General features: G+C 34.3%; 1 protein-coding gene across 19 annotated transcripts in view; it reads right to left on the reverse strand.

The window, feature by feature from the left end:
* DGKB (diacylglycerol kinase beta) overlaps positions 1 to 21,060 on the reverse strand; it is an 832,080-nt gene that overhangs the window by 173,201 nt on the left and 637,819 nt on the right. For all 19 annotated transcript variants that reach the window (XM_030932056.1, XM_030932048.1, XM_030932051.1 and 16 more), the window contains one exon: positions 18,762 to 18,957. In XM_030932056.1, coding sequence (XP_030787916.1) covers positions 18,762 to 18,957 — 196 coding nt within the window. The remainder of the gene's footprint in view (positions 1 to 18,761; positions 18,958 to 21,060) is intronic.

Below are 21,060 nucleotides of genomic sequence, written 5' to 3' on the forward strand. Positions count from 1 at the left end.
TCTGACACAAAGCTATAAACCTCTGTGTTATTAGATAAAGTATTTAGAGCCATACTCACAAGTGCAGATCATACTGCCTACCAACTTTGCCCTTTTTGTTTGCAGAACTTTATTAAATACACCTAACGATGACACGATAGGAAAAATAATTCATGACCATTCTCATGAACATAGATGCAAAATTTTAAATGTAATATTAATAAATAAAATACAGTGTTGTATAACAAGATAACATATCATTCCAAGTAGATTTATTTAAGGAATATATGGTTCCTTTAAAATTTAAAAATTAAGCAGCCGGGAAATGTGGCTCATGCCTGTAATCACAGCACTTTGGGAGGATGAGGCGGGTGGATGACTTGAGCTCAGGAGTTTGAGACCATCCTGGGAAACATGGCAAATCCCTGTCTCTACAAAAAATACAAAACTTAGCCAGACATGATGGCACACGCCAGTGGTCCCAGCCGCTTGGGAGGCTGAGGTGGGAGAATCTCTTGAGCCAGGAGACAGAGGCTGCAGTAAGCCAGTATCACACCACTGCACTTTAGTCTGGGCAACAGAGTGAGACCCTGTCACAAAAAAAATTTTAAGCAATATAATTCTCCACATCCACAGGATAAAGAATAAAAAGTATGATTCTCTCAATAGATGAAAAATAATAATTTTATAAAAATTAACATGTTTTTATAACAAAAACATAGTAAATTTGAAATAAAGAAGAAATCTTTAACCTGAAAAGCAGTATCCATAAAAGTATATAAGGAACATTAGAGAAATGGTGAAATATTGAAATCTCGCCCATAGCCTCTGATATCAAGAACAAGACACCAATGTCCATTATCATCCCATGTATTCAGCCTTGCACTGGAGACATTAACCAGAGAAATAAGAAAAAAAAAATAAAAATAAAAAGGATTAAGGGTAAAAAGGAAGGAATGAACCGTCATCATTTATTGATGACATGATTATATTTATTTAAAGTCCAACAGTCTATAGACACAGTATTAGAATTGATAAGTGATTTTAGAAAGCTTTGTATTTCGGTACAACAAAAACAATTAGAGAGTAAAAGTTGGAAAATATATTATTTAGAATAGCATCATTAAACACCAAATATCTAGGCATAAGACAGCTACACAGAAAGTTATAAACCATTATGAGAAACTAAAATGAAAAACATGGAAAGCTATACCATGTTCACCATTTAGAAGACTCAGATTGTAAAAACGCTAGTTCTCCCTAAATTGGTCAACGTAATTGTATTCAAAATCCTTGTGGTATTTATTTATTTCTTTATTTACTCATTTATTTATTTATTTTAGAGGGGAGATATTAACAAATTGATTAACAAAACATTAATTAGGAAACTGTAGTATTGGCATAAAGACTGATGAATAGACCCATAGGGTAGAACAAGTGTCAGCAAACTGTGGCTATGGGCCAGATGTTTCCTGCTGCCTGTTTTTGTTGGAGCAGAACCATGCCCATTTATTTAGGTATTGTTTTTGGCTGTTTTGGGGGTACAGTGGCAGGGATGAGTAGGTATGACAGACAGTATATGACCCAAAGCTTAATATATCTACTATCTGACACTACAGGAAAAGGTTTCTGATCCCTACTAGTGGAATATGGAGTTCAGAAATAAATAAACTCATAAATAGAAACTTGGGATTAAGATTATGTTACCACTGAGTAGTAGGTGTAGGAGTCTTTTCAATAAATAATGCTGGGTCAGTTGGATAATTACATGAAAAAAGAAATTATTCTTGATCTCAATTTAAACCAGGCACAAAAATCAATTCCATCTTAATGTTAAAGTTAAGCAGATAAAGCTTCTCAAAAATAATATAGCAGATGTTCAAAATTATTTTTAAATACTACAGATAAAAAGCAATAAGAAAAAAGTAATAAATTGATACATTGGACTTTAATAAAATTAAGATGTTCTGATGTTTAAGACTTTGTAAACTACAGGCAAGGCACACAGTGAAACAATATATTTGTAACCCATAGAGACAACAAAAGATTCTAATTCCTTCAAATATAAATAATATATGATACCAGTTAAAAAATAGGCAAAAGACTTGGGCAGATATTTCACAAAAGAAAATGTCCAAATGATCTGGTCACATAAAATGCTATTTCACATCATTAGTCATCAGAAAATGCATATTTACAGAACAGTAAATTAGGATGCCTAAATTAAAAAGACTCATCATTCAAAGTATTGGACAGGATGTAAAGCAGCAATAGCCCTTGTCCACTGCTGATTGTAGCGCAAATCAGTATAATCACTTTTAGTAGTGTCTACTATAGCTGAACATGCACATACCTTATGACCCAGCAATTTTTATTATTCAATTTATACCTAGAAAAACAAATAATGTTCAATGATAATGTTCATAGCAGTAAATTAGTAATAGCTTCCCACTGGAAAAAACTGCATACTCATAAAATGAATACTATAAAATAATGAAAATATGGAATTTAAAAGGCCAGACACAAATGAATATATGCTATATCATTCTACTATAAAATATAAAAATGGGAAACATTTATTCATAGTGAAAAAAGTCAGCATATTGAGTAGGGCAAGTGAACTAGGGGTTTCTGTGGTGCTGGTAATGTTCTATTTATTGATCTGAGAGAGTGGTTACATAGGTGTATTGACTGTCAAAATGCATTGACAGCACATATAAGACACATACACTTTTCTGCACATATGTTATAGTTTATGACAGCGTTCAGGTTCATTTAAAGGATAACACATAGAGAGGGAGTAGGGAATGGGAGGAGATGGGGTGATATTTTAGACAGGGAATCAGAGACAGCTTCTTCTAAGAGAGCATATTTTAACAATGACCTGTTTCAGTGATCTGAAAGAAGCAAGTGAGAAGCCATGTGAAGCCACGGAAAGTCATATTAAGATCTGAGATAAGAATATTCTAGGTAGAGAGAATATCAGTGCAAAGGCTTTGAGATGATACCATATTTGATGTGTTTGATGAGTATCCAAAAGGCTACTTGGGCTTGAGTAGAGTGAGAAGAGTTGTCACAAATTAGATTGGCTGACACATATTAAACTATTGAGTGAATGGCTTATATGAAGATTGACATTTCTGGTCTTGGCATGATTATTTCTTGTTATCTGTCCATTAAATATACATGAAACATTGTAAAATGGTTTTAAAAAAACCTGTCTATTAGCCTTAGAAAACAACAGATTTAACACCAGAGTAATCACTTCACTCAGTTCAAGAACTGAATTCCATTTCACTAAATCTTCAAAGTCCGGACAAAATCTTTTGTTCATCTTACACAATTCCTAATGAAGGAAAAAGATAGAAACCAGAAGTTAATCAAGATATTAGTTAAGTTGAGGGGAAAATATGTTAATAAAAGCATAATCTCCTCATTTTCTGATCATTTATGGTAAAAGAGCTGTATGCAAATTTTATATATACATAGGAAAGTTTTGGCGGGCACAGTGGCTCATGCCTGTAATCCCGGCACTTTGGGAGGTCAAGGCCGGCAGATCACCGGAGGTCAGGAGTTTAAGACTAGTCTGGCCAACTTGGCAAAATAGTCTCTACTAAAAATATAAAAATTAGTCAGGCATGGTGGCATGCATCTGTAATCCCGGCTACTTGGGAGGCTGAGGCAGAACTGCTTGACCCCAGGAGGCAGAGGTTGTACTGAGCCAAGATTGATTGCACCACTGCACTCCAGCCTGGGTAAAAGAATGAGACTCTATCTCAAAAAAAAAAAAAAAAAAAAAAAAAAAAAAGAAAAGAAAAAGGCAAACAAAAGAAAATAAATAAATAAATAATGTCAGATTTAAGACACGACACCAGCAGCAATGGAAACCGAACAATAGAAAATCATTCTTTCAAGGACTTATTTCTCTTAAAGACATAATTATCTAGGGTTGTCCATGAAGAATGAGCAACGTCATATGAGGTGGAAGCTCATTACCAGGTGGCAAAAAACAATAATTATACTTTCTACATTTTCTAAGAACCTAGACATACTGCACTTTACCCTGTGATGTTTTCCTTTTTAATTTAAAAATAGCAGCATCAACAATCACTACCAAGAATAAAACAATAACACACGCGAGGACAAGATACATATTCAAAGTCTTGAGACCTCACAGTTTCCCTGAGAGTTGCGGGTGTCCTGCAATGAGACAAGAGTTCTGCCTAAAAACAGTTGCTTCAGAAGCAGGAGACACTAAACTTTAAACAAAATCATAGAACTCTTTCAACCTTCCCTCTCGTATTGAGTCTATGTTAAAGCGTCATAAATCTTGTTGACAGTTATTGCCACATCTATTGGCACGCAGTCACCATCTGTTTGAAAAGAGTTTTGCAGCTTAGGTAGGGCCCATTACCTGTTCTCTGTTTTCTCTTACACTTTATTTTCACCCCGCAAGCCACACCTCACATTAATTTCTTAGGCAGCCTGTACTTTCCCTTACAGCCACTTAGACAGTGCTCTTACGAACAGCTCTGTGCATCACCAGAAATGCATTGCACCTCTAGGGGGAAATCAGAAATTTAAGAGCAACAGGGACAACCTGAACTATTTGCTGAGGTGACGTGGTCTCTGCTTATAGATCAGTGAGGGTCATCATGGTGATTAGGTTATGTGGTTCCGAGGGGATCAGTGCTGTTGGCCAATACAATCTTAAGAAAGTGAGCGATGTAGATGTGCAACGGAAGGGAAAGCAGTAAGAAAATACGATATCCCACGATTCACCATGAAGAAGAAAGCAACAAATGAGTAGACGAGACAGTAAGAAATTACCTGCATAAATAAGGCGTTCTAATCATCCCAATACCTGAAAAGAGTGAACTTTAGTAAACTTTTATTGGGACAAACATTTTAATAGGAATTGCCCCTTTCTTCAGAAAGGATGATTAAAACACATCATAAATCAAAGCTGGACCAGAAAGCAGTCAGAACCTAATTCTTCATTAAAACTGATTTAAAGATGTCCAGTCATGAGGACTCTACTACTTTAATCACAACTTTCTAGAAAACTTAAAATTTTCCATAAACTAAAAAATGGATCATATTTATTTTTATTCTTCTGTGGTGCCAGAACTCATTTCTATAAGGGCTACTGGTGCACAGTTAGAAAATGGCCCCTTCACTTCTGCAGTAAATGTGGGCTATATGTTTGGATGTGCTTCAAATATTCTAGATGGGTAGCTTTGTGCATATTTTAAATTTTACAGAGTATTATCTTATATTTCTACTTAATCATTGTTTAAAATGTAGAGCTGTAAAAATCACACAAGGAGGTAGAAAAGTCAGAAATGTTTATGTCCATTTATATAGGTTATGAGACAGACGTGGCAAAGATAATTAGATCACAGATTTCTTTTTTGTTTTTAACAAAAAAGCACCAGACTCAAAGAGTGAGCAGCAGCAAGACTTGTTGCAAAGAGCAACAAAACAAAGACACCACAAACTACAACACGAACTCCCTGGGTTACTGCTGCTAGCACCCATGTCCTGTTTTTATTCCCTTATCTGGCCCCACCCACATCCTGCTGATTGGTCCATTTTACAGAGAGCTGATTGGTCCACTTTACAGAGAGCTCATTGGTCCGTTTTACAGAGAGATGATTGTTCTGTTTTGACAGAGTGCTGATTGGTGTGTTTACAAATCTTTAGCTAGACACAGAGCGCTGATTGGTGCGTTACAATCCTTTAGCTAGACAGAAAACTTCTCCAAGTCCCCACCTGTCCTGGAAGCCCAGCTGGCTTGTCCTCTCACTGGCACCCATGGTGAGACTTTGCAGCACCCAGCCCAGGCGCTGCGGCAGCCCAGAGGGAGTTCGTCGCCAGCTGGCCGCACCGAGTGTGGTCCGCTGAGCCTGCGCCCACCCAGAACCCGCACCTGCCGCGAGCGCCACACACACCTCCGGCTCCTGCGCACCTCCCGGTGAGCAGAGGGAACCGGATCTGGCCTCGGCCAGACCCAGAGAGGGGTCTCCACAGCTCAGCGGCGGGCTGAAGGGCTTCTCGAGCATCGTCAGAGCGGACGACAAGGCCGAGGAGGCGACAAGAGCGAGCGAGGGCTGCTGGCACGTTGTCACCTCTCACTTATAGTGCACAAAACTAAAAGCTGTGTGTAGGAAACACAGTAGCCCTTAATGTCCATGTCAAAAGTCTTCCCTATCAGCGGCTACTACGTGGAAAAGAAAGTTGAAGGAAGGCAGCCTGGGTAAGTTGAGCATTCTGATAAACCAGTTGGTATGATACTAATTTGCTCTTTTTTTCCCTTGCCCGTGGAATATGATAACTCATTTTTATCATGCACCTTTGGGAAGACTGAAAACCAAAAAATACCAAAAGAAAAGTCAATACAGTCTTAGAATTAATGTCTTCCCACCCAAGCTACTGTGTTCTGGTGCATGAGTCAGGTGCAGCAGTGCTACAAGGGTCAACCGAGAAGAGTGGGTTGTTCAACTACTGTGGCAGGAATCACCATAGAGTGGACATTCTCACCTGGAGGAGGACTAGTAATGAAATCTGAAGAAAACATTATTCTCAAGAGATAGTACTAGTGGAAGAAAAAAAAAATAAGACAAAAGACGGAATTCCCTTCTCCTGACTACATTTCCATCCTCCTTTCCTTTGGGGTAATGGCGTAATGATTTGTTTTCTTGGAGAACCTTGTTTTGTTGTTTCCTACTATCAGCTTCCTCTGCAAAACAAAAACACCCCCGAACCCGCCTTCCTCTTGAAGTGATACTTTGCATGCCTGATTTTCTGATTAGGGCTTCCAAAATAATTTGTGTTCAAGTATGTTTTTATTCCATGCTTCATTTTGATAATCTACATGTCCATTATTAGCCTGTCCCCATTAACAAAATAAGTACACATGCAAACACACACACTCTATTACAACACATATACACTAGACATACCTGAGTACTCACTAGTAAATACTCATGTGTACTAAAGTCTACCACAGGGGTTTCAAATGTCAGTTGTGTTTTTTAGTTTAATTCAACTTTTATATCTATAGTAATTCATTTATTTCAGTTTTGATTTTTTTTTAATGTTTTGGACAACAGAATGGCTCTTGAATTGCAAAGGAAGTTAAATTTCAGTATCTACCATAAACAGCACATTCATTTCATTCCTCAAGAATGAAAACACCTGTTATAGTTCCTTTTTGATTGCTGACTTTTATATGAACATTTGGATGAAAAGTAATGTTTACAAAGATAACATATACAATATGCAGAAGACAAAGAGCAGAAATGAGAAACAAAAAAAAAAGCAAACAGAAATTTAAAATAGTTTATCTTTACAAAACAATTACAATAAAGAATTTATTGAAAACCTTTGGAAGAAACTGTTTCCAGTAATTTAAAAAGAAACAGAAAATGTATTAACAAAGAATTGAAAACGATATCTAACTACACAAAGGTATAAAATATCCAACTCAAAACACCACTGTTAATATATCAGTATATTTTAGTTAACATACTTTTAAAATGAGACACGCAGACTACTTCATTGCATATCTAAGAGCTCCTCAAATCCTACACACATTGTAAATTGTTAAATTTGATACAATTACTGTCTTTTTAAAATCAAAAGAGCATTTTCATACTTTTAGACTGAGTAAAAGATGCATTGACTCCTTGCTTCCCACTAGACTCACTAGATATTCTGATACTGCACTCGTGGTGAGCTGGCCAGAGTGATGTCATGAAAAAAAGACAAAAATACCGAGGACATTTGGGGAAAAAAGTATTTATCATCAAGTATAAAAGTTTTTGTAAAGCTGTCACTGATTAACACGGTATTTCATTTTTGCTCAATTACTTACTAGAGAAATGTATAAGTAGTATCTTCAGTTACTTGCAAGTGACCATAATTAGGTTATTTCATGGCAAAAACACGTTAAAATATGAAATGACTTCTCAAACCTATTTTATATGGAAGTCACATTTTTATGCACATGACTTTTTAATTTTGAATAAAACGTTTTATCACAAATTCCATGAAACAGTCTTGCAGTAAATCTAAAAATGGAATGTTCTCTGATAACTAGTTGACTTTCCATCTCTTACTATTCTTCTAACAGGATATTCTGAAAATTTGAATATCATAGACTTAGTAAGAAAATATGTTTTATGTAGTTTTTTGGGTTAAGAAGCATTAGTAGGAAAGCAAGTCAGTGTGCTAAGGGCTTTAATTATCAGAAGAGACATGCATTTATATATTCTGCAAAATAAAATTAATGTTCTTTGCTATTCAGTATTTTTGAAAATATTGTTTGTGTTTTATTCACAAAAAATCAGTTTTACAAATAGCAGCTGATTTTTTATTAAACCAGAGCGAAATTACTGATTTCAGTATTAATAGTTAGCTTTGACATGTTTAAAAAGGGTAGAAAGTACTTAATAGACCTGTCTTCAACTCTGAAATGAACAACTGCTCAGGGAAATGGAATTGTTCAAAGATACATTTTCTTTCTGCCAATCTGTGAAATATAATATAATTATTCTCTTCTAATGAATCTCTCAACGAGGAGTAATCTTTCAGAGCCTGAGCAGGTAAAATATAATGATAATGGAAACAGCTTTGTAAATAAAAGGATGAAATGAGATTGTTATTTTGTGCCATATTATGGGATAATTGAAATAACAGTGCAGCGTTCATTCAGGTATTTGAACTTTCTAAAAAATGCTCCCCAGGGCTATTTTAAATTAGTCATGTTTATCCATGTAGATTTGTATTCTTCCTGCAAATGTCTGTCACCTTATGATATTCAGACGTCAATACTTAATCTGATTAATATCTGATACTGTACAACAGCTAACAAACCTTGCCTAAAGCAGACATTAAAATAATAACCTGAGTTGATAAACTCAAATTTATTAAAAGAAGAACAATGGAACTATTTTCATTAAGCCAAGAGAATGATTACTCTCAGTGTGGTGGAACTCGTGAACTATATGAGCTTCTATGTATTTCCACGAAACAGAATGGCTTCACACTTCCAAGGAGCTACTATTCATGTGATAATTAGCTCTATATAATAAAAGACCATATTCATGGAAACTAAACTCATGGCAGTGGAACTCCAATGGTTAGCTGCTTTGTTTAATTCAGATTCATACAGCTCAAATACTAGTAGATGATGAGACTTGATTTTTCAAGAAACAAGTTTCTTTGCAGTTCACTGGACCCTCCTAGCACCCTTCTTAGATAAATGTGTGCAAGAAGAATCAAGTGCTAGAGTGTGGCCATTATATCACATCCATTAAAGTTATTAGAAAACAAAATATAAATAAAGAAGGTAAAATAAAAGCCTGATATCTCTTCTGGTATAACTTTAAATTGCTGGTGAGATGTCATTTCACAAAATGGTACAATTGAAGTTTTATTCTCAATTAGGTTATAGTGTTTCTCAGTTATTATTCTCTATCTGGAGGAACAAGAAAAAATGGTTTTTAATATCAATAAAAAAGTAACTATGACTTATGTTTCATACTTTCTGTAATTGATTTCATGTCTTTTTAATAGTTTTTTAATGCTTATGTTATTTAAAAATCCTCCCCAATTTATTGTCAGATATCCTGATGATAGAAAAAAGAATTGTAATTTTCTGGGGAGCTATCTACCACCTTAGCTTCAAATCATTACCCTCAAAGAGCGAGATTGCTATCAAGCTTTATATTTAGGAAATTTGTATGGATTCATATTTGGAAACTTTATGTGTCTACTATTAGAAGGTATACTCTATATGTGTTATTTAATTACTTAAGCATTATATTATCAGGCAATATTTATTTAGTTTGGAAATCTGTTTTATATTTCTACCACTGCGTATGTTAAATTGACTTAAAGTTAAGATGCAGACTTACTCTAGGTAGGTGATCTGCCACTATTTTCAATAGACAGAGGACTAGACAACTGTGCCACAGAAACAAATAAGATGATAATTTTACACTGATATCAGATGTCAGGGTCTACAGAACATACCCATTAAAGCATTTGTATTTTCTAATCTTGTCTGTAGTTGCAAAAATCAATGGCTAGAAATATAGAAGGGTTTTAGAATAGCATGTAGAATTTTGAAAATAAACAAGGTATATTCTTCTTCAGAAGTTATACAAGATTAACAATCTGAGCCTTAATTAAAATCCGGAGTTAACACATTCATTTCCTTTTTCCCTTGCAACTATTAAATTGATTAATAAACCGGATATTTTTCAAAATGCGACTGATGCTAAAAACTCATTTTTCTTGTTTCCCTACATTCATTAGGTGATAGAAAGTTGCTCATTATTCTGCCATTCCTGTGTACCTTTTTGGATTTTGTCCATTTTCCTAATTTCAACTTCTTTTCAGGAATGAAGAAGTTGATGATCAATTGTGATGATTTCATTTATGTACTGGAAAACACCACTTTTCTGTTTAAATGATTACTTATCTGTTACATTCAATTTAAAATGGCTTTGCAGTCCTACCAATTTTACTGTAAAAAGTTATAGTATTATACTGCTTGTCAGATTTTGTTTTTAAAATTATACTGCACATCAGATTTTTAAAATTTTACTGTTGAACAAGGGGAAAGGGGACAATAATGATGGTCATGAAAAGGTAATTTGTATAGCTTCAGAAGGGATTTGAGAATATATTCTAAATATTGTCATCTAGTGGCTCAGTTCCTCTAAAATATTATTCATATTTCTAGTTTGTGCTTTTTAAATTTCTAGGAGCTACCAGTGTCTGCAGTTTTTACAGTATTATGACAAATAGAAATTTCATTAATGCTTCTCGATAATGTATATGCTTTTATAGGATAGCCAAACAAAAGATAAAAGTACCTGGTATTATATATTGAAAATATTTTTATTTTTACATTTTAGAAATATGCCTTATATTTTCTAATTTCTTTTTATTACTTTTTACAAACTTTAAAATTATAACTTGAAAAAAATCTTAGAGCCATCACATTAAGAAACCCAGGTATATGATGTAATCTTAAATTTAACAGCAATTTTGATATTTAGTCTTATTAAGCATGTGCTATTATTTGCATTAACATTGCTAAAAAATTTCAAAGGAGGCAGTTTAAAAACATAGTTAGGAACTCATTTTGAAACATCTACTTAAAGGTTACTAGGTAGCAAATGTTTGGATCTATCTATTTTCAACCAATGAAAATATCATGGTATTAGTGTATGCATATATTTTTGTGAAATGGAGCATCTCAAATGCCATTATCTTTTTCAACAATTCTCACAACCAGGTATAATAATGCTGCATGAAATCCTTTTCTCGTTTCTAAATTTAATTGATTTAATCACTGAAATTAAATGCTTGGAAATTGTTCTGCTTGCCGGTGTTCGAACGCCAAATATATCATCTACAGTTCTAAAATGAATATTGCATTTATATTTAGACAACTTAAAACACTGCTTTCTAAATTACCCTAAATAACCCATAGAAATGTCTAGAAAAGTTGATAATAATGGATGACAAATGTCCATTGCCATCAACTTTCAAATAAGAATAACTTTTACAAGGTTTACAAAGTGTGAGAATCTTAATATTGAAATACTTCGTACAATTATCTGGATAATATAATGTAAAGCACACATAGATGAATCTCATTTCTTCCAGCACTCACCACCAGTGAGCTCTTCCAAAACTCATCTTTAAAGATGAAGACATTGGAGCTAGAAACCATATTTTTTTTTTTTTATTATACTTTAAGTTCTAGGGTACATGTGCATAACATGCAGGTTTGTTACATATGTATACTTATGCCATGTTGGTGTGCTGCACCCATCAACTCGTCAGCACCCATCAATTCATCATTTATATCATGTATAACTCCCCAATGCAATCCCTCCCTCCTCCCCCCTCCCCCCTCCCCATGATAGGCCCCAGTGCGTGATGTTCCCCTTCCCGAGTCCAAGTGATCTCATTGTTCAGTTCCCACCTATGAGTGAGAACATGCGGTGTTTGGTTTTCTGTTCTTGTGATAGTTTGCTAAGAATGATGGTAGAAACCATATTTATCTTCAGAAGCAAAAGAAATTTAAGTTTTGCCAAGCTTTCACAGACATCAGCTCATTTATTCTCTTTGATCAATTTGGTTTGTATTGCTTTGTTTTGCTTTTCTTCATAATTTCTGGGAGTTAACAAAATTAATAGTAATAAAGTCACTTGAGTAGAGAGACTCCTTGACAGCCAGTCAGATACACAGTCTCTCCCAACAGTGCACAGAGAGATCAAATAGGGTGGGATGAGGATATGTTTGGTGCAAAGTGTATGGAAAAGTTTGTTCTGGGGAAAATGATACATAGTAAATTTTATCCAAGATGATGAAGAATAAAAACAATGTTTACAGTAAAGTATTTCCACGTGGGGTTACTTATTTGATTTTTTTTTTTTTTTTTTTTTGGCCTAAGTTTTTCCATGAGAGATATTAGCTAGCATTATTAACTAGGCATTTGCTACGTACTGGCCCCTATTCTAAGCTTCTAATCTGGCCTATCTTTTCTCATTCTCACAGTCACCATATGAGGAAGGCATCATTCTTTGTGCCCATTTTAGAGATAGGGAGATTAAAGTACAAGGAGATGAGGTTACTTGCCCAAAGTTGTCCAGATAAGCAGCAGAGTTGGGGTTTGAGCCCAGCCACTGGAATCTGGTGGCTGCACCAAGAACCATGAACACTATGCCACCTTCGTGAAATGCATAGAAGTGATTAAACTAAGTATTCCCACATGGGGCTATGCAGACACTCTCAAGGTGGTGAAAACTGTAACAGCTGAATGTAGTTTTCTAAACTTCAGTCTTTCTGACTTCACCTTCACCATTTTGGCAATATCTAAGTATCTTCTAAATTATCAGGTAGGTTGTTTTACTCTATTTTTACTTTGATGAATTAATTTTTAAAAGAAATTTTGATTAATATTATGAATGATAGTAAACACCTCAGCATTTCTTACCACAAAGAGAAGACAACTGTAATAGTAAATATGAAACCATTAAACTTTTAAAATTTTCATCCATGTACCCACTAACCTATCTCATTTTCCATCAGTGGAGTCCTTGCTGGGTTTTGGGAAATTCTGCCCGAAGAAAAGAGTAGCTGTTAAATGTGAATGAAATCACTGAAACTTGTCTGGACAATATAATATGTTAATTACTTTTTAAATAAACTTTTGCATGATGGGTACCTGGACAGTTGTATCCATATGCAGGGTAGACAGTCACCTACTTAATGAGGTTTCAGGCAGAAAGTCCAGCTGCTCCCTTAGCTTCTGGCAAATGTTTGAAACTCTATAATTTGAATATAATTACTTTTGCTCAGTGGTTATCAAACTTTTTAAAGCAGTCAACAACTTAATTTTTAAAAAATCGACATTTTATAAACCAGTAAGTAAAAGAGAACATTGAAATTTTATTTGTGCAAATCCATTTTAGAAGTTCTAATTGCTAACACTCAATACAATCAGTGTGTGAGAGGCCAGGCGCGGTGGCTCACGCCTGTAATCTCAGCACTTTGGGAGGCCGAGGAGGGTCAATCGTGAGGTCAGGAGATCGAGACCATCTGGCTAACCCAGTGAAACCTGACTCTACTAAAAATACAAAAACAAAATTAGCTGGGCATGGTGGCGGGTGCCTGTCCCAGCTACTCTGGAGGCTGAGGCAGGAGAAGGGCGTGAACCTGGGAGGTGGAGCTTGCAGTGAACCGAGATGGCGCCACTGCACTCCAGCCTAGGCAACAGAACGAGACTCCGTCTCAAAACAAAACAAAGTAAGCAAACAACAACAACAAAAAACCCACAATCAATCTGTGAGAATATGGATCTATTTTGATGAAGACAGTTGCATTGCGATAATATCTTATTTTTCATAGATTTCTGCATTTTGTTTTGGTTTTGTGGTATTGGCAATATCCTGATACACACATATATATATAATTAAATAGTATGAGTGTGTTGCTTCTCAGCCATATTGAACCATTCTGTTTCCACTACTGAAAACTGGAATAGTTGGATTTGGATCTTCAAAGCTAAATCAATTGGAATAACTAAATTGGTTCATATTCCTTGAGAGGTCCTCACTGTTGGTTAAAAAATACTTTTCAAAAGTGTCTTTTTAACAGAATTTTTCACCTTCGACAAAACAAATTCATGACATAATGATTCTTGCTGTGTCATTGAACTGCAAAGCTTCAATTAGTCAAGTTTATTTTATTCTGTGTACATACCTGAGATGCTCCAATTTCATTTGCTGGCTCCTTACATGCAGTTGTGAGCATGTTTAAATCTTCTCTGATAAAAGTGTGCTTGATATATAAACCAGTACAAAATTATTATTAATATTTGGGGGAGTTAGTTAACTGATACAATTTCTTTATGAAGAAAAATACATCTTACGGTGGTCCACATTTTCATTTAGGTATTGTCACTTTGTTTTCATGTACACTGATTGCCATATGTTGTTTGGTGCTTGTGCCATGCCAAAGTAGCTGAATTTGCTGGCCTTTTAATTGCATGTGGTTCCCATGCACTGTAGTGCTAATGTGCCCATTTGCACAGTATTTCTCACGAAATGTGCAGAAACATATTTTTAAATGTCCATTGCAGATCGACAGACTTTCCAGGAATGCCAGTTGTTCATTTCTTTATATGCATATACATACGTGTGTGTGTGTGGGTATGTATAACTATTTATATATTCATCTACCTATATAGAGAGAAAAAGGAGGAAGAAAAAGAGGAGAAGTTGTTTTTGTCTAGTAACACAAGTTAATGATTTGATAACTGTTAATATTATAAATATATTTTTTATTATAGTTTTTTTTATTGTCCCAACATCTGGCAATGAATTTTTTGTTACATTTATTACAGAACTGCTGAAGAATTGCAGTTATAACTCAATGGAATACAGTTTGAAAAATAATGTTTTAGCTGAAGGCCTTTATATCTTTTAAAATGCAAATACCTCTACTTTCATCTGCAATCAGTCATTTATACATTAATGTGAATGAATTTATTAGACATCTTTCTGAGTTTAATTCAGAAGAGGAGGAGAAAAAGATGAACTCAGCTACTGAAAGAGATGGGAAAGATCGAATGTTAAGGCTAAGAGAACTGAAGACTAATTTGGCCTAGTTTGCAGTTTTGCTTCAAGACTATGCCATCTACATATAATACATTTATTTGTATATACAAACACATATGCACAGAAAGAAAATGTCTACTGCATTAGTTGAGTGTGAATGTGAATATGTTTCAGAATTTCATCCAACTATTTTAGAATATTTTGCTGGAATAATGTAATTAAATGTATTACTTATAATTTTGTCAACTCTAAAGTAAAGTCAACAGTAAAATTTCCAACCAATGAACTTATTGAAGATATTCTGATTTTATTATGTGAGTGTCTTCAAAGACTGCAAGCAAATAAATTGTGCATAAGTCCCAGATTATGTATGGTTTAGTATAAATATGGACTTAATGCTCCAAACCTGATCTCATACCTTTGGACTATGATACTTCTTTAAATTAAAATAAAAGAGTAAACTTAAAACAAATTAAATCCTTTCATTGAATAAAATAAGTACATTTATTACATGAATTTAGTTATAAGCTTCCCCCATTTTCTCCCCTTCCAAAAGAAACTAAAGTTTATGAAAGCAAGTATCTATTTCAACAGTGTAAAAATTTAGTTGAAACTTCTGATGATTTTTTACAGAGGCATATGAGAAACAGCGTTAGTTAATATTTTAAGAAAGAACAAGAAGAAAATTACATTATTAAGTTTTTCATTTCATTTCATATATTTTCTAACAGTGAAAGTTATTAATTTTATTGTAAGTTAAAAATGAGTTGGACTAGAACCATATTGGCCATATTCATTCTAAAGTCAGTGCTTATAATAATTTTGTGTGAGTTTGAAATACATTTAAATTTGAAATACTGATTGATCCTCATATTTAATACTATTGCTTTGTTTGTTTGTTTGTTTTTTTTTTTTAGAGACAGAGTCCTTGCTCCATTGTCCAGGCTGGAGTGTAATGACTCAATTATAGCTCACTGCAGTCTTGAACTCCTGGGGTCAAGGGATTGTCCCTCCTCAGCCTTCTGAGTAGTTGGGACTGTAGGCCTGTGTCACCCACTAGGTGCTATTCCACTTCCTCCTTTCCCAGTACGTTGCCTAGGCTGGGCTTGAACTCCCGGCTTCAAGTGATCCTCCTACCTTGGCCTCCCACAGTGTGAGGATTGCATGTGTGAGCCACCATGCCTGCCCTATCGCTGTTTTAATGTCAAGAAATTGAAAACAAAATCAAGTGATAGAAATATTACTATTTAGGAAAGGGGTAAATGTGACTAACTCAGTAGCAAATTTTGTTTTTGGCTATTAAGTATAACATTGAAGAATTAGCAGAATAAATATGAAATCAAAACTTAGAAGCATTTTGAGATACTTTTGGTATTCTGTTGCAAAATATCTCAAAGTGAAAATACTGAAATTGCTAAAAAGAAAAGACTAATATATTACAGGTTTTTAAAAAATATTCAACTCAAAAGGTCATTCTTGGTTCTGAGATTATGTTTATCCTGAAATAATACTAAATCAAAACTATAAGCTAGTCAGTTAAGTCAGGGAACAAAAATTGAGCCTAACATACTTCTGTTTTTGCTCATATAATGACCTTTGAAACCTCTTTGAGCTCTACTGTATTTTAACTTTTTCCCATCTGTGTCCTGAGAAAAATGTATTACTGAGTCACCAGGCCTATATATTCCCACTTCCTCATTTCCCAGTAGTTATGGGAAATTGGTTCTAATAGTTCCACAGTAGAAAGCAAGAAGACAGAAAGGGAAGAGAACGCTTTTCCAATAGTTATAGGTGCTGACAGCCTGTGACAATATTTGAGTCTGGTTTATATGTAGTTTATTCCAAATGTGTGTTCCTGAAAAAAAATCATACAAAGGAGGGTGAGTGAGCCCAGGTAAATGACATGTATGCAGCAGCTCCAGAATGTACAGACATGTGTTTGGGTGAAGCACAGTCGTGTATCTAAGAAATGTTTGGCAACTCGGTGAATGTAGTTGGCAGCTGAGCCATTGAGAATCAATTTGTATAAGTATCGGGAATGTGTAGAATGACATACCAAGTATTGGGATGTAGTGACCAAACAGAAAACTTAACCTGGAAATTATTTTGTATATATTATTTAGTAAAAATAGTTTTAAGGAAGGAAGCAAGGAGTACATATGTACTACCTAATGATACAGCCTACACGATTACAAAAGAGTTTTTTAAGTTTGGTCTTAGTATGATCCTTAAGCTAATTCCAATACTTAGAATTTTTCATTACCCTTTTTAGAAATCTAATTTTATATTTAAATGTATGTTTAAATACAAATATAAATTAATGTCAATAACTTCTATAATAATTATGTTTATTTTCCTCCTCTAATTCATATAGCACAAACCTCTCATTTTTTCTCTATATTTCTCCTTCAAAGTATTATTTTCCTTGATATTTTCATACAGTTATATTTTGAGTATATAATTTTTAATTGACTTGTTATAACCTTGCTTGTACTAATACAGTTCTCCAAGATTACTTACACATTTTAAGGGCATCAAAACCACCTGTCATTGGCAGGCTGTGATAAGCATTTCTTTCAAGAGAATACCTAACACTTTCTCCATCAATCTTTTTCACTTTCATGGTACCAAATTTTATATAACAGAAGTCACTGCCTGTTACTGAAACTTGAACCAGGTACTCACAAAGACACCAAAACATAAAGCTATTGCCCACCACCATAAAGCCCACCAACCATTTTCTCACTTTATTCTATTTCATTTTTTAGTAATTTATTTATATTAGTCTATTAACACTGAAATCTCTTCATATTTTGTCCTTGGTACACTGAGCTGAGACAATATGTTTTGATTTCTCAGTGTCATCAATAGTATTAGGTAAATTCTAGAAGGTAAAAATGATATTGTAGAATTACATACGTAAACTATTGGGACATGATTAGTTATCAGAATATCACATTGATATCTTAGTTTATAAAATCTTTTAAGAATTAGCTATCATGTCCCAATGAGAACTATATTATAATAGAGTTGAAAATTCTGACCCATAGTTAGTATAGTCTATTTTTTTAGGTCTTTGCTCTCTGTTTCCCAGGTCTCCTACTTGTTGTTAGAACTTTCTGGAAAAATTCAGCAGACAACCAAAATTTATCATGGGATATTTAAACGTTCTGTTATATGTGGTACTTAGAACAACAGCTATGTAAAATAGCTTCAATCTCATAGCCTGACCAAAGCATAAAAGAACAAAATCCCTTAAAACACAACCTTAGAAAAGCCTTAACCAAGTCCTTATTCCAGCAACTCAAATGTCCTATTTAAGGCAATCACATTTCAGAAGAGCTTAATGTATAATATCTTCTATTTTATTATCCATGAAATACCCCAAATGTATTCTATTTTCTGTGGGAAGAGCTATATACAAAGAAGAATAATGAAAAATGTAGCCAATTTATACTTGAGTTATAATCTATTGTGATATAAGTTAATCACACATGGGTATCTCATAATATGAAAAATACAACTGTAAAAATATATACATTACTATAGTGCAATGGAAAACTCTTTACTTTTAAAGAAGCCTTTGAAAGCAGGTTAACAAGCAATTTAACAATTAATTGTTAGAAAACTGACCTTGACTTGCAAACTTCAACTCTTTGGCATCTGTGAGGGTGGTCCTTTTGTCAGACCCTTTTTTCTCTATTCGTCGATGACTTCGTCTTTTCTTAGACTCTCCCCAAAGATTGGATCCTCCATGCATGCTTGGTATATTCAAAATAGCAATTCCTTCCAGAGAGATGTTTATTAAATCTATCTGTACTCCATCACACTGATGGGTAAAAAGAAAGAAACAAACAGTAAAATATTTTATCTTTATTTCCCTGATTTCTTCTTTTTCATTTCCTCATCTTTTAATAAGAGCATTGAAATCCATAGTGTTGTCATTTCCACACAAGGCTTTCAAGAACAGTTAAACGCTTACCCTGAGTAATATAAAAGATGAAATAACCCCTAACATTAACCAGTTATCTCTAGTAGTCCTTAATAATGATCAAATTAAGTCACCAGTATATCTTTGTTTGTAGGAAACCTTTGGGAGAGACTTGTTAGTATCTGCATATATATTTGACCAGCTGCAAATTTCTAATATGTTACACAAAGGTTAATTCTGGAAACTATGGTCAAATTTTAGGAAGAAATTGTGATGATTGCCCCTATTTAGAACACACTGCAAGGTACTATTGGGGGAAAGTAAAGAAACAAAATTGATGCCTCCTGGTCTCACACCTTTGGGGCAAAGAAAGAAGTAGCTTAAAATACTTGTTTAAAAAAAAAAAGTAAAATTCAAAACAGTGATTCTAAGAGATTTCAATCACACTGAATTTACCAAGGATGACTTCTTGGACTAGATGAAGTCCTAAGCAGATGTCAAAAGCCATGAGAGGCACAGTTGTCCAAATGAATATAGAGGACCAGGCAGATTGAGTGAGAGAAATAGGAGTAGCAGTTAAAAGACCTTCAATCCAGCATGATTTTATAGCTGCTGCAAAAATGGGTTTTTAAAAAAAGAAGGTTAATCAGCCCAATTTTTCTTAAATTCCTGGTGACAAAACACCCTGTTGATTATGAAAAATGTAAAATTCACTAACAATGTTTTGTTATATTCAGAGTGGTCACTTTTTAGTTTTTGGGATTTTCCATTCATTTCCACTAAGGGACATATGTGGACAGTGACAAGACTATTCTGTATTTTTAAAATTACTATTTATTCATTTGTCTTCTCTAAAATGCTAGTTATTATTATACATTCTAGAAATTATCCCATTTTCAATTATAAGTGAATATGAAAAGAGATAAAAGCACTTTGTTTTTTAAAGAATTTTGTGAGGGATATGCATTTCCTAAACTGAAATATATTTACAGTGGCGTTATTTCATTTGCTATGTCTTAGTACAGGAAACGCTATTGACACTAACTTCATCATTTCTCATGGCAGTCATGATTTTTGAACTCAGAAGACACAGCATTCCATGAAAATGGTGAAAAACAAACAAAACAAAACAAAAAAAGCCCTCTCTTTTTCCACATTCGCCTCATCATACTGAAGCTAGGATTGCATCTTGTTCACCGAAAAATAAAAACTGTGAAATAAAGAAACACATCTTGAGACTCCTTGGCAGGGGTAGAAACAAATTCTAGAGAAAGTGCCAAGTTTTCATTTAATTTGTTTCAATGAGGGCGAAACCAAGATCTGGATGATGTCCCCTCCCCCCGCCGCCCCGCCAGAAAGCAGTGCTTTTTTCCTCCTTTTCTTGTGCTAAATTAAGATGATTTCTTTTTACTAAAGAATTCTGGTCATGTGTATACTCACTTACCGCTATATATTCTAGATAAACAGATATTAATTTCATAATTAAAAGTAATCTTGTGTAAATACCCTGCAGGCCTCAATGAATCAAACACATACTGTGTGTCAGGCCTCCCACTGTCTTCAAGTGGAATGTACTGGCTGGATAATTAGATAGTACATATTTTTTAACCTTATTTGCATGCATATTATATCTTTTGCACACTGACAAGCAGCAGTAACAACAAAAGTCAGATTACCACAGGGAATTCCCACAAAGAAGTCTTCATTCCTTATAATTTGCAGCCTAAATTAAAATAATTTGATCTTTGACAAGGATGAAATGTCAAGCAGAAGGGGGTCCTCTACAAGCCACGGCCTGTGGCTTCTGAAATCTGCCTAATTTATGTCAGTCACTTCTTAATACATATTTAAGTATTACACGAAAAAGATGATAAATATGCAATCTGACACCTTTGGTATTTCCCTGCTGTTAATTTATAAAGGTCTGGCTTCCCCCAAACTGACTAAAATCATTTAAATAACAGAAGAATCATGAAATAAGCTGGAGTCGGGGCCTGGCTT

The sequence above is a fragment of the Rhinopithecus roxellana genome, chromosome 6 (assembly GCF_007565055.1).
Source record: "Rhinopithecus roxellana isolate Shanxi Qingling chromosome 6, ASM756505v1, whole genome shotgun sequence".
Classification (NCBI taxonomy): Eukaryota; Metazoa; Chordata; class Mammalia; order Primates; family Cercopithecidae; genus Rhinopithecus; species Rhinopithecus roxellana.